Source organism: Vigna unguiculata, chromosome 7, assembly GCF_037176805.1.
Source record: "Vigna unguiculata cultivar grain cowpea cultivar isolate G323 ecotype 2 chromosome 7, ASM3717680v1, whole genome shotgun sequence".
NCBI classification, from domain to species: domain Eukaryota; kingdom Viridiplantae; phylum Streptophyta; class Magnoliopsida; order Fabales; family Fabaceae; genus Vigna; species Vigna unguiculata.
The window spans coordinates 9,199,392-9,221,384 of record NC_140798.1 but is presented as its reverse complement, the minus strand read 5'-3'; the positions used below and the strand labels follow the sequence as shown (position 1 = coordinate 9,221,384).

Genomic DNA, 21,993 nt, shown 5'->3' with positions numbered 1-21,993 from the left:
AGGGACTTCCGTGATATTGTCTTATAAATTCAAGGATTAAATCGAGATTACCTTTTGTAATAAAATATGAAATTAAAAAATAAAATAAAATAATATAATATTATGTTAATAATAATAATTAAATATATATTTATTAATTTAAAAAAATATTTTTCGTCTTAAAAAAACTAAATTATAAAGTATTTAGTTCCTAAATGTTATTAAAATCAATATAAAACATCATTATCAACCAACAACAAAAAACAAGAAGTATTTCTTACGTGACAAGTGAAGTTATATAGTAACTAAAATATAATCTTTATGTGTTGTTTATTTAAAAAATGTTTTACATTAACTATTATAAAAGACAAGGGCTACCTACTTTATAATTTAGTTTTTAAATAATTTTTTTTTTAATAATTTAAAGACAAAAAATATATTCAATAATAATAATATAGTAAAATCGTGATGAATAAGCTGAATGAAAAAGGTGCTTTAAGGTGCATGATTGGAAGAAAAAATTGTTACATAATATTAAACAATAGAAGTGGTGGATTGGTGGTGCAATCCTCTTACTAAATCTGGAGGAAGAAGGATTCAGGAGAACTCTACTTTACAAGGCTTCCTCATTTCCTTTGTGATTCATTTGTTATTGGACACATCCATGGTGATGGTGGGGTTAATAATGCCTGCACCAAGGAAATGATACAAAGGAAACTTCCAACATGTACTGTAAAAAAACTAAGTGGGCCAATCAAACACTACCTTTCCCACAAAACCATACACCAACTTCAATTCTCAATCTTCCCATCCCCACTTTTACCCTTCAAATATTCTTCATCTTAGCCTGTCACCATCAGTAGTACATGACCATTTCCCCTGTCTTGCTGTCATCAAACATAAAGTTGTTGCAACTACTTGTGCTTATTAGCTGTTTAATTTCTTCTAAACCATACTCTAATGGACTTTCCCCCCATAACTTACTTTCTTCACCTGTCCACCCACTAGTCCTACCACCATTGGAGCACACCAACTTTTGAGTATCTTCCACCTCACTAGATAGGTAACTGAGACCACCTATTTGGTCACCAAAACCTCCAACACCAACATATCCAAGTTCTGCTCCTTTCACATGATTCATCTGATTATTGTTGTTGTTGTTGCAGCTTCCATCTGAAGAAGAGCTGCAACTTGTTTCACCCCCCAACATAAACCCACAATTAACTTGGTAAAGGTTCTCAAAAGTAGAACAAGAGTTTCCACTCAGAAGACTTTCATATGAAATGGTCTCAGAGCCTGTGAAAGCCACATGGGGTTGATGGTTTGAGCTGTGATTGCTTTTTAGTGATAATGAAGATGAGGAGGAGGATGATGAGGGTGTTGAGTTTTGAAGCATGGATGAAAGGGTGGTAACTTGGTGAGGCTTTTTCAGTGCTGAAGGGTTCATTATTCCCATCATTTTTTTCTTAAGCTTGGTGTTCCAGTAGTTCTTGATATCATTGTCAGTTCTGCCTGGCAACTGAGATGCTATTATGGACCACCTGCACTTGTCACAATGAGTCCCCAAAAAAGAAACATGTAGCAGATCTAAAAGTACATGTAATCAATATCATGTCTACTTTGACAATTTAATTCCCAAGATGTGAAACCAAACTCTGATACATGATCTTTCATCATCTAGTCTATCAAGTATATCCAAGGTAGGTAAGAAAAGCACTTGAAATTAAGTGAAAGAAAAAGAATACCTGCTTCCAATGCTACCAAAGAGAGTACAGATTATTCTATCTTCATCTTCAGAAAACTCCCCATGCTTAAGGTTTGGCCTCAGATAATTAAGCCATCTGAGTCTGCAACTTTTCCCACATCTTTTCAAACCTGTTTGAGACAAATTATCAAACACCATCAGGAACACATGATAGAAGAAAAAAAATTGAACTTGGAAGAACCCTGTATGTCAACATATATTATAATTAATCACTCCAATCAAAGGTTTAAACTGTGATCACACTTGGGATTTCAATGTGTTCTTTGATATTACTGACAATCATGGACAAATGTGAGCAACAGACACTGCAAAAACCTTAATGTTTGGTCGGAATACCAGACCATTTTGAAACCTTAGGCCTAACCTCTGCAAACTTCATAGTTTACAAACTAAAACAATAAACTTGAGAATAAGGGGGGAAAGGGTTGAAATTGGAAAAAAATCTTACCAGCTTTATGTGGGAGGGAAATCCAGTTTCCACCTGTACCATGCTTCTCTATGAACTCTCTAAGCTTTTCATCTTCTTCAGGACTCCATGGCCCTTTCTTTACATTGGCCTTGTCACAACAAGGAGCTCTTCCCATCTCTCTCTCTTTTTCTCTCCTCACACTGACACACTTAGGAGGGTGGATTGAACACAAATTTGTTCGAGAAGAAATTTATACAGCTTGAGTCAACGGAGGAACAGGGTTGATTGATCAAATTTTCACCACTATCAAACTTCAAAACTCGTTTATAATTGAGTGACAGAAGTTTCCATCACTATATATTGGACCCTCTTGCAAAGTTTAAATTGGTCACTGCTATCACAATTTTGTATATAAAGTAGAAAGTCTGCTCCCCGAGTTGTGTATATAATAATTCATGGAAATGAATTATATATTGATGGTCTGCTACGTATTTTCAAGAGATGGGCCAAGCCTTCCAAAACAAATGTCAACTTGGAAGTCCAATTATAAGCTCTTTCTTCTTATCACCTCATGCTGCTTCCAACTCAAAGTATAACCATGTTTTTAATCAAGCCTTGGTTTGATAAAGTTTATGGTATAATTTCTTCAATTAATTTTAAAAAAAAAACCTAAGAGTTATAAATAAATCATGCTTTTATAAACTTACTCAAATAAATGTTTTAAGGTTTCATAATAAAATAAGTTTAAACAAACTTAATGATAAAAGAGTAAATTGCAATTTGCTCCCTCTTGAAATATACTTAAATTAAATTTACTTCTCTTCTGGTTTTAAAATATGCATTTTATTCTTCTAGATGAATGGACATTATATTTGAGTTTGCTTTATTATTTTTCTACACAAATGAGCTTTTAAGAGATTTTCTTCACTTTGCATCTTATCGTTGACATAACTGACAACTAATTTTTAATATTTAGTATGTACATTGTGATTTTAAAAGATAAAATAAATATATTAGATAAAGTTTTAAAGTCAACATAAGAGGTATTTTGAATTTTATTCCAACGTCTAAAATATTAAAATCAAATATACCATTTTTAAAAACTAGTTGTCTTCAAAAGTTGTAGAAAAGACAAAAACATAGTTAGGAAACACATCTATATCCACCAATTTTCAGGGAATTATTTATATTAAAATAAAAAATATAAATTTATAATGACATAAGAATATATAAGTTTTAAAATAGCTGTTTACCAATTTTTTATAAACATATCTTTTACGATTATTAATTTTGACACAGTTAAAATTGAACATAACTTACTATGAACTCAAGTCACCAGGTTGAACTCATGTTGAATTATATCGCCTCATTAACTCATAATAAAAAAAATAAAAAATAAAAAACACCTTAACCTAGCCAAATAACAAATCCACACAATTAAAAAAAATGGGTGGGAGAATATATGATATCCATGAGTTTCAGATTTCTTCTTCAATTCTCTTTATCCCTTTTACTTTTCTTTTACTAAAAATTAAAATATCTCAATTCACAAGTTTTTGTTCTCCTATACTCTAGGCTTTTCTATTTTCCTCCACCAGGCATTGCACATTCTAACTCCAATTGTCTTACACTCCATTGTTAGCAATGTTGTAACGTCCCAATTTAGTAGAATAATTCTAATCTATAGAACGCCTCATGTTTATAGTATAAAATAGAGCACTGACATAAAGTATATTAGAATTAACCTTTTACAGTTATCCCAAATTATACTGGAATGGAAGCCCAAAGACACAACACAATGCCATGAAAAGAATCTAAACACAGATTAGATTAAACTGGAAATTTGCTCAAAGAGCAAGAAACTACAAAATAACAGTACACAAGAAGAAATGCTCAACAATGAGCAATAAAGGATCTAGGAAGCCTAACTACATCGCAACCTCCCCGCCAACATCACGATCACCAAGAGTCTCCACATATGCTCACACCAAGGATTTGGTGATCATCGTAAAAGAAAAAAGCCAAAGAAGAGAACAGACACAAAGAGAAAGGGTAAGCTAGAGTAAAAGCAGTAAGCACCCAAAACATGTGAAAGCAAACAATTAAAGGACTCTCTAACTCAATATCTGCATCATACTCTTGATACGAAATTCTAAAGGAAGTATGCACCTGTACTGGTTTCTAAACTCTGCAGAGTCTAGACGCAAGGGGTTATCACCCAACCACACACAGGGTTAATCCTCTAATGTCTTAGGCCTAATATGTCTCAAGACTAGGACCTCCTACCATCTGCCATCTCACCACATAAATCATTCTGCTCTATGTGAGCGTGAACGATTATCAGAGTTCAGGATACCTTCCTTTATCTAGACATCTCCTATATCAAGGTATACACTAACCACCATCACCAAGATTTTCCCTTGAAACTCTTTTACCAACAATTTTCACATATCTCAATCATTCAAGTCTCATGCCAATCCATCACCAACCAAACAAGTCATGTTTTCCATTTCATACTCAACATAACAAGATTTCATTTAATCTCATACTTTATAAATGCATACCATGACATACATATATCATAAAATAGTATTCATCCCAAATAAATGAGTGTCAACATTTAAGTACCTGCAATTCCATACAATCAAGCACAACACACAACCATAATTCTTACACCAAAATTCCCAAGAAAATTTATTATCACAAAACCAAAATCACTGCAGTAATGTTTGACACATTTTTCAAGCTACAGACATCTAATCAACGATCCAATTAGTAAAACCATAAAATAGCATGTTATGAAACACATGTCCAAATTTGAGCTCAATCCAACGGTTAATGAATCGGGAAAATCAATTTTACTAAAACTGCGCATATCAGAAAAATACATAGTCGGCCAGCGACCAAGGCACTCGCCCAGTGACCACTCGAAACTTCCAGAATACGAATAATAACGTCAAATATCACAGTTTCATGAATATTAGGACCCCTAACTTGGAAATACACAAAAAACTAACGTTTTTCCCAATCTTGTCTCATATTCCACAAAACACTAATTACATAAAATAGAAATAACATGAAACCCTAGCTTCCCTTACCTTAATGAGACTTAGCTAAACGAAACTGAACTTTAAGGAAGAGCACCATAGCTCCAGGAACAAATTAAGGAGCTGAAATATATCGACACCTGAATCAAAATAGAGTTACAAGAATGAACCCTAAGCAGGACCACCACCACACAATTGGAAGAAGGAAGGTTGAGATCTACTTACATGGAGATATGAGCTCGGGCAGCTTCGGACAAGGACGATTCACTAGCTACGAGAGGCAAAAGCTGATGCCCTAATAGAGCTCTTACAACACTACAAGGGAGGGGGAGAAATTGTTCTCTATAAAAAGTGGTAGAATGAAGAGTAATGGAGTGTGAGAGGGTCTTGGGGGTTCCAAAATGGGTTGAACTTGGGCTCTTGAAAAGCTAGGCCCAATCCTTCCTTAGGACAGAATGTAAAATAGAAAAAAAGGGGTCTCACAAATGTCGAACACTACTAATTCAACACTATTACAAAAGTACAACAAAAGATGCAGAGTGTAATAGAACCATAACAAACTCTATATTATTTTATTATCAATTACAAATGAAAGCCACTCCTCATTATATAAAGAAGTAGGAATGTGTACTGAAAGTAAAGGAAATATACTGAAAGCATAGCAAGTGTAAACAACGTGATGTAAAATACTGAAAATTGTCCTAACTTATTCCAGTTGTCTTATACACTAATATCCCCCATAAACTCAATGAGGTGGAGAAATACAAGAAAAATCCACTACATTGAGTTTGGAGCATAGGAACAAGAACTGATAACCGATTAAAAGAAAGGGGTTTTGTGAGCGCATCAGTCCATTGATTTGCTATAGGGATATGATGCACATGAATCTGCTGAGATAAAACCTTTTCACTAATACAAAAAAGGTCAATTTCCATAGACTTTGTTCGAGAGTGAAGAATAGGGTTGTGAGTGACAGGTACAACACTTTGATTGTCACATTACAAAGTTGGAATGGAAGTAGAAACTGAGAGTTCTATAAGCAAAATTTTAATCCAAGTAAGTTATGCAGCAACACTGGCCAAACACCAGAATTCAACTTTTATAGAGGATCGTGCTACCACCAATTGTTTCTTTGACCACCAAGATCCCAAGTTGGGACCAAAATAAATGGCAACACCATATGTGGAATGTCTATCATCTATATTAGAGGCCCAATCAGAATCACACAGAGCCTTGATGAAGAAGGATTGAGAAGAAGAGGTAGCCTGAAAATGCAACCCATATGCAGAAAGCCTTTTAAATAAAGTAGAATACGTTTCACAACGACCCAATGAGAAAACTTGCTCTAAATACCAAATGATATGATCCAAACTAGAAAGATGTAATCTTTCCTAAATATGAATATATTTTGTAAAGAAACAATCAAGAATAAAGAACACGAAATAAGACAGAGATGGAATGCGCTACAATCTAGTAGATTGATAAGCAAGGAAGATTCAACACAAAGAGGTCCTTTTTTGATAAGAACCCAGTCAAAAACATAGACGCCACAATCAAAGATAGATAAGTCTAGACGCCACAATCCAATCCGTGATTGATAAGTCAAGATGCCACAATCGAGATTGATAAGTCTAAGGTAGATTAACCATAAAGATCCTTGTCTTTAATAAGAACCAAATAATATAGATGCCACAATCAACAAGATTGATAAGTCAAGGAAGTTTGCCACCAAAATCCCTGCCTTTGATAAAAACCTGATGCCTAAGCTAAGAAGAAAGAAAATATACTCTTTAACAAAATAAAATTCATTATATGACTGAAAAGTGATTACTTTTGTTGTAGGCCTATGTATTTATAGGCCTTAAATTAAAAATAGAAAAACTGAATTTTGAAACGGACTTGTGGTCCATCGCCCAATGTCTTGGACGCCTAGCAACCAATGACATGCTCTCTCCCAACGACTAGTGACATGTTAGCCCAACGACTAGGGATGTTAATGGGGCGAGTAGGGCACGGTAGTAGCTCCCCCATATCCCGTTGGATAAATATTCACCCAGTAGTCGTCTCTATATCAATGTGGGTATCTGTTATGTGGGTACCCACATTTGTTTTTAATCTCCACAGATATTCATGGGTACTCGCGGGTATTTATAAAAAAATTAATATTTAGCAACATAGGTTAACCATAAATTCAAAAAAAAATGTAATCCATAACATTCATAAATTTCAAATAAATCCAAAATAACTCATTTAAATAGCGTTTAAATGAGCATTTACAAAAAAAAAATTGTATTTATAACCAATTAATAAAAAATAACTCATTTAAAATCAATATGTTAATATTTTTTAAATATTTTTTTTAATTTAAATTAAACTATAATGGATACAAGTATCCACGAGTACGAATACTATGATACTTGTACCTGTCTCGTTAACATGTGGGTATAAACAATACTTGTACCCGTTATCCATATGTATCCATTTTCAATATCTATTTCCTACCCGTTGCGGGTTTTATCAATGGGTACATATGTGTATGAATTTTGTTGAGATTCCTACTAGTGACTAGTGACATGTTAGCCCAATTAGTCCTTAAGTAAACTATAAGATATGATCTTCACGTTCTTTTAATGTTAAAAACTACTCCTCAAGTTCTTCTTGTATATGTTTAGGAGATAATGTTCTATCACAATTATTGATCAATTTCGTGCAATACAAATCCCACAAAATACAAGTAACCATACTAAAACTACATTATGAAAAATTTGGTCAACATTAATTAAGCAAATTCACATCATTGATTAATAGATCATTTCAAAATTGATACTAACCTAAAATCCCTCATATCAAATACAACTTCTTTGAGTGAGGCTTACTCATAATATTATCCATCACACCAATAACATCTTAAAGCCATCACATATGCATTAATTTATTACAAATATGTCAAAAAGTCCAAAATTAATTATCAAATAACGTTATTTGTACCTACCAACCAAAAGGTCAGGAAGGTAATTGTCCTCAATTATATCCTTAATAATGTTAAACTTGAAAGCTTTCAGTGGAATACTTGGAATTAATTGCTCTTTTATGGTTGTTGCTCCTGTAGGCAATAACTTAAAAGGGTGATCGCATACTTGATATTGTCCTTGGTTGGTTAAAATTTTGAAATTATGCATTATATAACTCTTCCCCTCAACCAACTTATCTTCCTACAAACCCAAATATTCCTTTTTAACCTTTATAGGAATTACATTACCTTGACCATGAAAGAAATACAATTCATCAAAAAATAAATTCCATCAAAGAATAAATTTAATAAAAAGATTAAACAACACATTTCATTTACATTTTCATTTATCAAAATCATCTCCAGATGTGTATTAAAATTACAGTTCTGAACAAACCACAAGTCTCTTATTCTAACAGCTAACTTGAGCGTCTCTTTCTTTTATCAATGTCGCTAATCAAATTCAACTTCTTGACCATTGTAACCAATATCTTAAAGTGATACAAAAACATTATAAAATATGACTTTTAAAAACATAAAAAAAGAAAAATAGAAATGTAGAAATGTAGAAGGACAGCTTCACAAGATGAAGAATATATAAAAATGTAGCCTGCAAATAGAAAAATCGAAACTTCATTATACCTCACTAGAAAAAAATACACTACCACTATCGAAAAGTACTATAAAAACATTACAAAGAAGAGTGATCAAAAGTTTATTATACCTCTCCAAAAAGAAACACACCACCACTATTTGAAAGTAATACAAAAACAATACAAAATAAGATCGTTAGAATTATAAAAGAAATTAAAAAGAAAAGATAGCCCATAATAACATATAGAAGAACAAAAAAAAATAAATACATGGAAGGAAAGGTTAGAAAGATCAATAATATTACATACAACCTTAGAAAATCTATCCTGAAAATAGAAAATGGGACATTCATTACAGCTTAGGATAAATAATGCAAAAAGAAACTCACCCACACGATAAAACGTTCATATTTAAAACAACACTAAAAAGCAAATAGAAAAAAAAAAGATACTACATTGCAAAAAGATAAATAAAAACTTCATAAGAGGTTTTAAAGAAACGAAAAAAGACATACATAACCCATAAACATCTATAGAAACCTACTTCATAATCTACTGAAAAAATCAGAAACTTGGAAAAGTAGAATACCTTACAACTTAACAAAACAACCTCACAACATGTGAAAAACACGAAATGAAAAACGCAAAATAAAATTTGTAGAAGACTCGGTCTATTATCTTTTGTTGTGCTATCTAAACTTCCATCCATCAATCAATTACTAACATGGTTTAAGTTACAAAAGGAACGGTGAAAAAAGTAAAAATACAACTAAATAAAAAAATGTTTTGCACCTTCTTGGGTCCTGAAATTGGTTGATGGATATTATTGTAAATTGACGAAAAAAAATGGAGAACTTAAAAATCTAAAAATTGAACATGTGTTAAAATAGTAAGAAGGGGTAAGGGAGTAAATTTAGTGGACATTTGATTGTTTATATTGTTATAGATAAGAAATGAAGCCTCCTCGCATGCATGCCTGAAGTCCTTCCAAGAGATCATTTTAGGTCTCTTTTGTTAGTCCAATCTTTATCACAGTTTTATACCACTCTTTATATTGATTGTTCAAATTCTAACGAAGTTAATTTTACCCATTACGTAACATCTTTATGTTATTTATGTAATTATAAAAAAACTGTTAATACAATTACAAATTTAATTATTATAGTTATTGTAATATAAATTAAATTTGTAAAAAATCAATTAAAAATTTGTAAATTTTTTATTTATTAATTAATAATACAATATAAATAGCGCTGCCATAATGAATAGTATAAAATAAATCCTTATAAAAATAGTTTAACAAAAATTAAAATATTTTGGCTTGCTTTTTGTTTGGATAAACTTCAACTAAATAATTTTCAAAATGAACTAATATCTAAAAACACAAAATAATTTCAATAGAACAGAGGTCGATGGCAAGAAGGTGACGCACCTCTGACGCCTGGCACCAAGCTGACGGTCCTGATTCAACACCAAATCACCTTTCAACAATCCAATGATGAAGCGGTAGTAAATCACCCAATTCCAATCAACGTTTATTTAAACACGAAACTTTTTCAAATCATCTTCATTCATTGCCGGTGCTTCTCGATGAGGTGAGGCATAGTTAGGGAAAAGAAAGAGAGTAAGTACTCGTAAAAGAAGAAAAAGAAGCGGAAGTGTAAATGGGAAGTGTATGGGTCTGCTATTTCCCCACCTGCACCACGCTTCCTTGTCGCCACTGCATTTTCTCTCCAACGCACCTTCTTCATCACTCCACCACTCTCTCTCTCCGCGCACGTGCTTCTCAAACCACCACCAGCGCAAGAACAAGAACAAGGTTTTCCCTCTCGCTCACTCTCCATTTTTTCTTCTTCAATTCAATTGCTGCGTTTATTGATTCGGTCTCTTCGCGATTCAGAAGGAGTCGGAGAATCAAGAGCGACGCCGAGATCTGCAACGATGTCCGCGAATTTCTCGCTTCGGTTGGCCTTCCGGATGACCACATTCCCTCCACCAAGGAACTTTTGCTCCACGGATGGTCCTTTCTCTTTCCTTCGAAACTCTGCCTTTTGTTTGCGCCTCTTGCTTTTGAGAATGAGCATAGTTAATTCGCGATATTCAATCGCTTCATTATTTTGCTCCCAAGTTCTGCAACTTTAAAGGAACTGAGTAGTGATATTTTGTTTAGCTGAAATGCTATGAAATTGCGAATCTCTTGCATGCATACTGCTCTGCGTAAGTTTTCCTTAGTAAACCATCAATGTCATCCGTAATGTCCATACTGGTAGAGAGGAGAAAAGATAGGTTGGACTAAATGAACTTAATAATTATCAGTGAAAATAAGTTAGAATTGATGAGGAGAGAATGAAAGAGATGGGTGGAAATAAGTTAGAATTATTGCATTAGGTTTTACCGAATTCAAAATTAATTCTCCTCTAATTTTATAATACCAACACCAACTTATTTCTATCCACTCAATGTTATTTCCATCTTAAGTACCAAACTAAGCCTAAAGTATTGCTGTATGTACCTCCTAAATAGTCTTTTAAAGTACACAAATGATATATATAAGTAACGCCTCCGATAGAAGAAAGTACACTAAATAGTTCCGAGAATGGGAAAATCCACAAAATTAGTCCTTGGACGTGAAGACAATATATCAACGTAGGGACTAGATTGACGGATGTTTAATATTTTAATGACTACTTGTGTATATTTGAGCCACCAAATTGATGGTCTGCTCTTTGTTATATATAGTTGGAAGTTTTTCTTTATTAGCCTAGTCTCCTCTGTTTATAGGAATGACCTGGCAAACATTGTCAGAAGGAGAGGGCATAAACAGATTCAGGAGCTTCTCACTGGCAGCTCATTAAAAGCTGACGCTGATTTTTTAAGTGCTGAAAATAGTTTAGACGAGAGATTGGACACCCCGAATGTTTTTGAAGATCCATTAACAGGTCAATTAAATTTCTTCTTTATGAATGGGTATTATTTTGTGTTGCTCACGACTGATGACTTAATCTAATGCAATTTAAAGGTCAGAATGAGAAGGTGGACAGTTTAGTAGACAATGTCAAAACATCATCAGAATATTTTGTGGGAAGTAATTCTAGTAGTTTGTTTGTGGATTCTTCTTCAAGTTTAGGTGAAGGTACTGACACCGTGCAAGAAGCCTTGGCTAATTTGTCTATTGGGGATGGTCTAAGAGAATTCAATGATCATGCTGAGGTGGTAAGCAATGCGACAAAGGAGAATTTCTACCCAAATGAAGTGCCTATTGAGGATAATGATTGTGATAGTCTCTTTCCCAACTTCAGTAGCCAAAGTTCCATCATGCCTGTAGAAATCTCTGGTGAATTACCATTTGAAACAGTGTCTTCTGGAAATTCTGATTCTGAGGATAGTTTGGTGGGAAAAACAGTTGGACAGTTAACCTTGTGGAAGGAAAACCATTCTGACACTTCATTTAATGATTCTAATCTTGGTGCTGAAGAAAAAGAGTTCAATGATTCGGAGCAAAAGGACTTGGGTGCATTAGAAGGTCTAGATGATGACAATGATGATGTTGAAAATGTTGCCACAATTTCTGAAGTTTCCACTCGGGAAAATTTATCTGATGATGGCAGACTTGATTCAATTGTTAATTCTGCTGACAGCAGTTCTACAAATGTTGACACTTTGGCCAACTTATCTTTGAAGGAAAAGGTTACAAAATTTATTCAGAATGGAGATTTGGATCCAGTTGAAGGTAATTGCTCATTGCAGAGTTGTTAAAATTATGGAGTTTTAAATATTGAGGAAAAGAGATGAAGAAAATGAAGCACTGAATTGACTTTAACTAATGTATTAGAGGGAGGGAGATGAAAGAAAATGAAACACTGGCTATGATATTAACTGATATGTATTGCACTGTATATTGATGTATTAAATATACTCACAACACACAGAACACTAGCCCATATAAGTTCTAATCATATTCCAAGCAAATTTGGGAAACAAAATCATCATAAGATAAGGAAATATATGTGAGAAGATATATTCATATATTCTATCTGTTATTATGAATGGCTACAGTTATGACTTTGATAGCAGTGGTTTCGGATTTGAGTTTCAACATATTTAGTGAAAAGAAAACGGTGACCAAACGAATAGATGATATATCTTACCTCAACTCAATTTCTCTCTAAACGTTAGCTACTAAATTTAAAAAAAAAAAAACTTTGCCAACAAGTAAATATGCTTTAGTCAAACCCCTTCTAATGAACAGATAAAGTTGGAACTTTTCTTCGTTCAGTGCAAATTGTATGCACACTTTTTCCCCAATTTTTGACAATGCCTGTATTTGTTTTTTAGATCATGTCTCTGGCATTTTGATTCGGGATGATCCTCAGGAAAGCAAAGAGAACTTTGAATCAGAACTAGACGTGTATACTCTGCCAGGTAGTTATCTTCCTCAAGATAATACCGTCATGGCTCATGGGAACTCATTGACATCCAAACTAGATCTATCTGGACCATTGGATTTGGAAAAGCCTCTTTGGTAAGTATTTTATATTGTGTGGATGCTTGTAACTGGGACTCTGGGAAGTCCGATGATTGATGTTTTCATTTGAACTGAACCCCTCCTTTTTTCTGAATTCAAAATCATATACAGGGATGATCACTTGCCACATGAGGATCTAACTACTCAGTTTGACAAGAGCGCAGATACTGAGGTCATCTTGTGTATAAGTATCCATAAATTCTATCTCAATCAACAGCTTCTTGTGATCTTAATTCATTTTACTTTTTGTTATGCAGACTCCAAAAGTGCAAAACGAAAGTGAGATAAATCATCTCAAGTACATGCTGGTAGTAATTATTTAAAAGTCTCTTTTTCGGTTTACATGTCGATAAAGCTAACTATTTTTTGTTTAGAATATTTATGAATATAACCTGTTCTCACACTTTTCCTCTTCCTTTTTCAAATGTTTCAGTATCAGAAGGAGTTGGAACTATCTCGACTGAAGGAACAGATTGAAAAGGAAAAGGTAAGAGAGTAATCTCTGAAAACTGGCACTACAAGATGTATGTGTATATTGCTAAGATCCTACATTAGCTAGGTGCTAGAGTACTTGCTATTTGGGCACTCCTCCTTTCTTGAAGACTTGAACTAGCTTTTACAGTTGAGTTTGAACCAATCTACCAACCTGTTCTCAATTCTTATGTATATTTTCTGGCATCACCCATGTTAGTGGTTAGCATCAATCTGACATTGCTCTGGGCTTTGGCCACTTTGACAGACCTAAGAGTAAATATTATAGAAAGACAGGAACATGTGTGCCTGAATGAGTGAAAAAGAGAGACAAAGATTGAGAGGCCACATCAACTGTATCAGGGAGAAATAGATGATTGTAACTTATTTTGTACTGTTCATTTTCTCTTTTTTTTTTTTTTTTAACAACTACCTCTTTGGATGTCTCCCTCTTTGGATGAAAAATAAATTCTGTGATGCCATGAAGTCCTGTTTGCTTAATGTGTACATATGATGCTCTCCTTCAGGAGATAACTTTGTAAACATTCTCTAAACCTTTGATGGGAACTTGGATATTATGGGGTACCTAGTCCCACATCAATTAGTATTTTAGATGATCGGTGGAGTAGTTAAGTGTTTGAGTACTTGGTTTCCCGTCCTTAATTGCTAGGTTTTAATGGTGGGTTCCCCAACTATTTGAGTACTTATCACCCGCATTCCTGTAATGAAAACATTTGAATGTCCTGAATTTAATCATAAATGCAAGTCATTTCTAGGGATGATGATCATCCAAGATCACAACATGTGTGAAAGGTTCTTGGTTTTAAAACTTGAATTAGTGTAGTTCAATCTGAATTTGTGTCCCTCATCTGACGAAGTTCAACATATTTTTGTTAAAGTGGAAGTATTAATCATAGCAAACTAGAAGCAATTGAATGTTCAGCCTTTCCTCTCACCTTTTTCTTCAATATAAGAGAGTTATTCCATAGTCCATATGACTCAGTTACATGTTGTTGCTTTCAGCTTGCTTTGTCTATCTTGCAAACCAAGGCAGAAGCAGAAATCAGCAAAGCTCGAAAACTGATATCCGAAAAAGATGTAGAACTACAGTTTGCTGAAGAAAGTCTTTCAGGACTTAAGGAGGTATTGCCTTTGTCTTCTTGTTTACTTGTAATCCAGTAATGTATTTGGAGCCCCTGGCATTCTAGGGCCAGTGATTATCTTTTCTAAAATTTTTAGCAGTTTCAGTACGATTATTGCTTATGAAATTGAAGAGAAATTGATTTAAATTATTCATACATTGGATTAGAACATTCAACATTCCCCAAACATATGGCTGCAAAACAAGACTTGAGTATCGCACCATAAAACCACCCGATCCCTGACTTTATAGAGTCGTGATCTACTTTTACGAAAAGAACAATTTGGAACCATTTAGAAGCTGAGTTTCATCTGAAAGAAACACTTCAAACGCTATATTTAATTCTTTGCACATGGAGAGCTGCTGCAGTTTTAATACTCCCTTGGTATGAAAGATTTTCTTATCTGTTCCTGAACATAGTATAATCCATACGAAACTGTATAAACATTCCTTGCAATGTACGCAAGGGATGCACCAGAAGCAACAGCGTTTTGGGCAGTTGGACAAGAGGAAGTTTAGCTGAGTATATATGTCAGTTGCTCTTGGATGTTAAAATATCAATGGGATGATTTACTATTTGACCAGAAACTTCATATTTGATATTATGAAAAATCTATAGTTGAATTAAAATGTTAATCCAGCTATATGTGGTTGTTTGCTTCATTGAATGCATGATGACAGGAGTGTGTTCTCTTCACATGAAAGAGAAGGTTCTATTTGATCCCGTATATGGTGTATTTGGTAATCGATATGATTTAAAGACTTTATATCCAAAAAGATGAAAAATAGATTATTTAGTTTAAAACTTGTATGCATAGTGATAGTTCTGTTGCCCTTATATTCCAGGTTCAGATTGGGTTCTGTGGTGATGGTGACATTGTAGAGGTGGCTGGTAGCTTCAACGGTTGGCATCACCGAATAAAACTGGATCCTGAACCATCAACTAGTGCTGTAGACCTTGGTGAATCAAGGTTGTAGTAGTTACTTTTAATTGATTACGTATTGTTTGTTGATCATACAAGAGGAAATGTGTATAAGATTCTTTGTTAGAGGCCAACTAGTGTTAAGGCTAAGATTGGAAGCATCATTTCAATGATTTGTTACTGGATCGACCAATGCTATCTAGGATACAGAATGAAAAACTCTTTTCATATCGTGATAAAAATTATATTAGAAGAGTTTGTCTTGATTATAAATATTGATATATGCTGTTCCATGTAATAATATCCAGGAGTTCCAGATTTTGGTCAATAATACTGTGGCTTTATCCTGGTGTATATGAGGTGCGTGCATCTTCAACGATACTAATGATTAGAATCAGTAATCATTAGAGTCAGCAGCTTTCTGGTTCTCTTTCCATTTTTTTTCCCTTTAAATTATGTTATTATGTCTTTTTGTTTTGTTGGGTAGCAGTTGGAATAGGTTGTTAGGTGGTTTGATACCTATTTGTTTCTGTTAGTTACCTTTTCTACTCGTAAAGCATAAATACTTGTAGATGATTTAATTACTGTATTTGTTCCTTGTAGATAAAATTTGTTGTTGATGGCAAATGGATAACAGATCCTCAAAGGGAGTCGGTAACAAGGGGACACATATGTAACAACATTCTAAGAGTAGATAGATGATGCATTATGACTCAGGTCACAATTGTTAAATGTATATAAAATGGTAAGCCGATGGTTTTCATCTTGATTGTTCTGAATACTCAATATAAAAATGTTGCCAGACACTGGAAATTACAAAATCGAATTATGGATTTCAAGTAAAAATTGAAAATCGTGGATGTGCAACATTCTAAGATTAGACTGTTGATATATTTAAATACATAATTATTGCCTTGTTTTTTTATTATTAATCAGTCAGGGCTTTGCTTGCTCTTTTTCAGCATGTTCTTATACCTTCTTAATTTATATACAATACAGAATACAAAATTGTTTTTGTTTGATTTTTGTTAGTGTCCTAATATTATTGTTACTGCAGGGTACATAAAGATTGAAGAAAATGGTTTGCTATGAATTTCTAAAAGCACCATGCTTGACAGCTAATGGACCAGGAGGAGGGATGCAATAATGAGTAGAATCTTGATGAGTATCTTTTGCTACCGTCCTCCTGTTTTGTACATTTGTGTCTAAAATTAGAAATTAGGAATTTAGGGTGGGTTAGCGGATAGGATTTGGTTAATCCATAACTGAGAAGCCGTAGCTTCAGACCACGCAATCATTGTATGAATCAAGGGAGAATTGTAGCCTCCTTCGTTTTTGTATCCCTAATCTCTTGTTTGTTATTCTTTTGGTAGTTTTCGCTGTCAAAGCCAGTCACAAGAATCGTGATAAAAGTTCGTTTTGCCGAACTCTGTAAATTTTACATGTGATATATGGTGACTTACAACGTTTTAAAGTTAAAGTTTAAAGTTGGCACGAAGGAAGAGACATGAAATTATATCTGAAAAACGTTATGCAGGGAAGGGCGTATTTGTACGGGCTTATACGTTCTTGCCACTCGAGCACCAAGGGAACAGCAACTGAAATCAAAGAACTCATTTGCACATAATGCAATTTACAACAGAAAGAATATATAATGCGGTGATGAAAGATACATTTAATAGTTCAAATATAAATTTGGCTAGGCTTAAGAAAACCTAACTAGAATTTCTATAGAAATTAAAACCTACAACCCCTCCTTGCTTTTAGTTAGAACAAACACATGTGCATGTGCATTTAATGTTCAAATTATCTAATATGTAAAAATAACTCATTTCACCTCTTAGCAGCGCGGTAGACGCCCCCTTAACATTTCTATGATACATTATTCAATTTTGGTTAACCTATACTATATGTACACATAGGGACAACATTAGATCATTATGAGATTTGAATTTTATTTTATTATAATCTTTGAGCCTTTCGGACGAATGTTTTTTATCCTATTTGACATGTCTTCACCACTTAACAACTGACGGATTATTGAGAGTTACCTACATAAAGGACTCCAACGATCAAGTTAACAAAAACTCTCTAAGTCAAATATCAGATTATTCACTAATGAAATGTACAACTTTAATTATTGGAGTCCACTCTTATTTATAGAAAACTAATCTTATTTTTCTTGGTTTAGACCATGGACACACTATCTGCCTATCATCAAATAATGGTATAACTTCTTCTCTTTCACTTCCTTCTTTCTCTCACCCATTGACTTTAAGACATTCAATATAACTTCTTCTCTTTCACTTCCTTCTTTCTCTCGCCCATTGACTTTGAGACATTCAAGCTCAATTCACTATTGTTTGCTTTAAACTCTTGAAGCTAATGTAACTCTTTAGTCTGAACTGTGGTCTACACCTCCTCCAACACAATAATTTGTTTCTTCTCGAGCAACAAAACATCTTGTAAAAGCTTAAATGTCTTAAGGTGTTAAGAAGCAATGACGACTTATCTTCATCCTGCTAGATGGCCTACCATTGTTCTTGACTCAGTCATTATGAATGAATACAATTATTGCTTTAGAGTCTATGTGCTAAAGATTTAGTCATATAAGTTTCATTCATATTGACATAATAGTCTTCTCCTTTGTGACTTCTGTTAGTTTTGAAATGGTGAGTTTAGCCAAGAAGGGGGGTTGAATTGGCTTTACAAAACTTTTTCAAAAGCTTAAACCTCTTTTCAATTGAATCTAATGGACTGGAAAGTTTGGATGTAAATGCAGCAGACCAGTACACTTTCAGTCGATTAAAAATATAAACAACAGACTAAATTGTTCTTGATGCTATGAAACATTTGATTAAAAAGACAAATCAGTCGGCTAAAATACTGGAGAATTATGCAGAATGTAGAATTCGCGAATTCAACTCAAACAACAATATTTTACATACAAGATATGTTCCAATCAGTATTTATAACAAGTATAAAGCCTCAGATTAAGCAAGAACGCATTAAATGACACTAAATATCAAATTGCTTGGTTTTCTTGAATTTTTAAAGAGTTTCAAAGAGAGTGAGATGAGGGAAAGATAAATGCACAAATGTTTTTATTCTGGTTCACTTAATCACAGACCTACATCCAGTTTATCAGGACAACCTGAGCCTAGTTTCCACTATATTCAAAAGTTTTACAAATTAAACACCAAGATTACACTTTTGAACAACAAAACTCACAAGAGTTTTGACTCACACAAAAATCTAGACACACACCCTACAAGAATCACACTTGCAGACCTGAAATCACATCAGTCAAACCAACCAGAGGCACAAAAACATCCAAACCTGATGGTGGCTGTCCCTAGCCAACCATACATGAAGAAAACAACTATATTCAACATGAAGGTTCTATACATAAAATTTATTTGCCAAATGCGGTGTATCCACCATACAGAGAGAGTCCTCTCTATATAATTAAGAAAACAAAATAACAAAAAATCATTAAAATAGTTAAGTATGAACACCATTTAATATATGTGGTAGACAATTTATCTAAACTTAACATTATTAGACGCTCAGTAGTAAACCGTATGCTCTTCCACCAAACACATGATTTTAGGATCAATCATCTCAATAAAAATCGATGATTTGATAAAACAAAATTCATGCAAACATTAAAAAAAATCCAATAAACATCAACTGAAAAATAAAACTAGTTGACATCAATTAAAAAAATAATTTTTTTGACTAACGTAGATTAACAATAACTTTGACCTATATTGACAAAAGTAATTTCTTCAATATCAACAAGAAAAAAAAAAGTTCATAACTACATCCACTAAAAGTTCTTGAGTGAGAAATAGTTCTACCTTTGTTAATTAAAAAATGTAGCTAACATCTTTAGAAAGATAATCTTGCTAATATGGATGAAAAAAATTCTTAACGTCAATAAAGAAATAATGACAAAGTAAGTTGAAAAACAAAAAAACAAAAATCTAATTGATGTTAGTAAAAGAATAATATTAATTTATATGAGATGAAATTAAAGCTAGTTGATGTGATATTAGCCAAAAAATCTTATTAGTATTGATTAAGAAAATTTCAACTAATGATAGTTGAGAAATAATACAATGCATTATGATGAACTTCAAATAGAAAGAATGATTGTTAGTAGGTGAAGATGAAATATCTCCATTTTTTAAAGCATCTTAATTAGTTAGATAAATCAATAAGTTTTTAGTGACAGGAAAACAGAATAGAATAACTTGACATGTGAATTTTTTTTTTCTAAATTATTCCCAAATGCAAGTATAGGAGATAATTAGTTGTAATAATTATATGATTATGATATGAATGATATTGTGAATAATTTTAAATAGAGTGTTATTTATTTATCACCCATCAAGAAAAGAGAAAGAAGCGTGTGGAGGCCACGCCATGCGGAGAGGCGTAGAGTAGTAGTAGTAGCTTCCATCGCATCACATAGCATAAGAGCATTTCACATAGTTTGCGTGTCTGTTTCCACACCTTTCCACTCTCGATTCATCTCCACATCATATCTGCTACTATTACTTCACGTTCCTCTCATTCACACACACTGTAACACCACACTGCTTCTTTACTTCACAAAAATGGCCATGGCAGTTGCTTTTTCTCTCTCTTCTCCCTCCTCTGCTCTGTTCCAGTCCCGCCACTCCTTCGCCAAGTGTCTCGCATCAAAGCAAAACTCGCCCCTGCAAATGGAACAGATGAAATCCAGAGACAACGCCCCAATCACTCTACACTCTTTCTCTCCGTTCCCATTGCTCTGCGCCGCCGCTCTCTTACCCGGAGGTAAACACTTCCCAACATTTCTCTTCTTTTTATGTTATTCGTAACAATCTATCGCACCAATTTGTGCTTTCTATCAACAGGTGAAGCCGTGGGTTCCGTTTTCGGGCCTTTCGTTGACCTTGTCAAGTCGTGGAATCTTCCAGATTGGCTCGTTCATTGGGGCCACCCTGCCAACATGGTAACTAACAATAACTTAATTAGTTTTTCCATTAGAATTAAATTAGAACGAAAAATTTAAATTAATTTCTCTTTAGTTAGTAGAATTTATAGTGTCTTTCTGTTTTTATTTGTGAATTTTATAGAAACTAATTTAGCCTATTTTCTTTTTCTTTTCGAGAATGATCATGAAAAATGTTAGTTTGTTAATGGATTTTGCTATTTTTACTTTCAGGCAGTTGTGCTCTTTGCCATGGGTGGCTATGGCACCTATCTGGGATTTCGAATTCGTTATTCTGATAGTGTGGTATGTTGATCAAATCTTTTCCCGTTTCATTATTACTACTGTAGAGATTTTGTGATTTGAGTATTTTGCAGGAGGAAAAGGCTCAGGCTAAGGATTTACACCCTAAGCTTTTAGCTGGTATGTTTTTCTTCTTTGCTCTTGGAGCTACTGGTGGAATAACCGCTCTACTCACTTCGGATAAACCCATTTTTGAGAGGTCATTTTTTAATCTCCGAATTTTATTTATTTTTTTGTATAGAAATTATTCTTTTTCTACTGCAATTAAAACGGAAAAGAATCATGTTGCTGTTTTTATGTTCTGTTGTTTGCACGCAGTCCTCATGCTGTTACAGGCGTCATTGGCCTAGCTTTGTTGACAATACAAACGGTATTGCCGTCACTCTTTGAGGTAATTAATGCTTCTTTCTTTCCTCTTCGGATAATCAGTTACTTGCTAGTGGTAAATACTGAAGTTTGTTTATGAATATCAAATGAGTTTATAAATTGAGCAGTCTTGTTTTGAGTACTGTCAAGAAGCAACTACACCAAATTAGTTCATGAACGGAATTAGAAGCTTTACATCATTCAATTTGTTTGTCCTTACTTTGGGTTACTTCAAAATGATATGCAGGGAAATCCCGGACTAAGGAATGTTCATGGTATCTTGGGTAGTGGTATCATGACACTTTTTCTAGTTCATTTTGCCCTTGGACTTCAATTAGGATTTAGTTACTAATTGCAGTTTCCATTGGATCTGTCTTGTTATGTTGAGGTTATTCATTTTAATTATGGTGTACATTCCTTCCTGCACAGGTTCTTAGTTCCAATTGTAAGCTCTAATTACCATGATTTTTTGTTCTA

The 21,993-nt window shown here is 33.7% G+C and overlaps 3 protein-coding genes across 4 annotated transcripts; 2 read left to right on the top strand and 1 right to left on the bottom strand.

Moving 5' to 3' along the window:
- Window positions 1-434: 434 nt before the first annotated feature.
- On the bottom strand, window positions 435-2,559 carry RAX2 (Duplicated homeodomain-like superfamily protein). Its single transcript, XM_028078115.2, has 3 exons — window positions 2,193-2,559; window positions 1,725-1,854; window positions 435-1,520 (listed from the first exon to the last, which is right to left on the bottom strand). Exons 1-3 carry the CDS (start codon window positions 2,326-2,328, stop codon window positions 836-838), a joined length of 951 nt encoding a protein of 316 aa, XP_027933916.2. The 5' UTR covers window positions 2,329-2,559; the 3' UTR covers window positions 435-835.
- Window positions 2,560-10,283: 7,724 nt separating this feature from the next.
- Window positions 10,284-17,343, top strand: LOC114192273 (5'-AMP-activated protein kinase-like protein). Of its 2 annotated transcripts, none has more exons than XM_028081941.2 (13): window positions 10,284-10,622; window positions 10,707-10,823; window positions 11,585-11,742; window positions 11,823-12,533; window positions 13,139-13,325; window positions 13,440-13,500; window positions 13,586-13,636; window positions 13,762-13,815; window positions 14,823-14,942; window positions 15,787-15,911; window positions 16,172-16,223; window positions 16,467-16,608; window positions 16,921-17,343. In XM_028081941.2, the coding sequence occupies exons 1-12, from the start codon at window positions 10,468-10,470 to the stop codon at window positions 16,563-16,565; spliced, it is 1,890 nt and encodes a 629-aa protein (XP_027937742.2). In that variant the 5' UTR covers window positions 10,284-10,467; the 3' UTR covers window positions 16,566-16,608; window positions 16,921-17,343. The 2 variants fall into 2 exon arrangements, with proteins under 2 accessions (XP_027937742.2, XP_027937741.2); XM_028081940.2 differs by having other exon boundaries at window positions 10,289-10,622; window positions 10,704-10,823.
- A 3,016-nt stretch (window positions 17,344-20,359) lies between these two features.
- On the top strand, window positions 20,360-21,993 carry LOC114190638 (translation initiation factor). The gene is made up of 6 exons (XM_028079599.2): window positions 20,360-20,690; window positions 20,771-20,868; window positions 21,082-21,153; window positions 21,225-21,349; window positions 21,469-21,541; window positions 21,764-21,993. Exons 1-6 carry the CDS (start codon window positions 20,489-20,491, stop codon window positions 21,866-21,868), a joined length of 675 nt encoding a protein of 224 aa, XP_027935400.1. The 5' UTR covers window positions 20,360-20,488; the 3' UTR covers window positions 21,869-21,993.

Coding starts and splice junctions, on each gene's coding strand:
- LOC114192273 (XM_028081940.2), top strand. CDS start 10,468: ATGGGAAGTGTATGGGTCTGCTATTTCCCCACCTGCACCACGCTTCCT. Junction 12,534..13,138: donor AGATTTGGATCCAGTTGAAG/GTAATTGCTCAT, acceptor TTTGTTTTTTAG/ATCATGTCTCTGGCATTTTG. Junction 13,816..14,822: donor AACAGATTGAAAAGGAAAAG/GTAAGAGAGTAA, acceptor TGTTGCTTTCAG/CTTGCTTTGTCTATCTTGCA.
- RAX2 (XM_028078115.2), bottom strand. CDS start 2,328: ATGGGAAGAGCTCCTTGTTGTGACAAGGCCAATGTAAAGAAAGGGCCA. Junction 1,855..2,192: donor TTCCCTCCCACATAAAGCTG/GTAAGATTTTTT, acceptor TGTCTCAAACAG/GTTTGAAAAGATGTGGGAAA. Junction 1,521..1,724: donor TTTGGTAGCATTGGAAGCAG/GTATTCTTTTTC, acceptor TGACAAGTGCAG/GTGGTCCATAATAGCATCTC.
- LOC114190638 (XM_028079599.2), top strand. CDS start 20,489: ATGGCCATGGCAGTTGCTTTTTCTCTCTCTTCTCCCTCCTCTGCTCTG. Junction 21,154..21,224: donor TTCGTTATTCTGATAGTGTG/GTATGTTGATCA, acceptor AGTATTTTGCAG/GAGGAAAAGGCTCAGGCTAA. Junction 21,542..21,763: donor TATTGCCGTCACTCTTTGAG/GTAATTAATGCT, acceptor AATGATATGCAG/GGAAATCCCGGACTAAGGAA.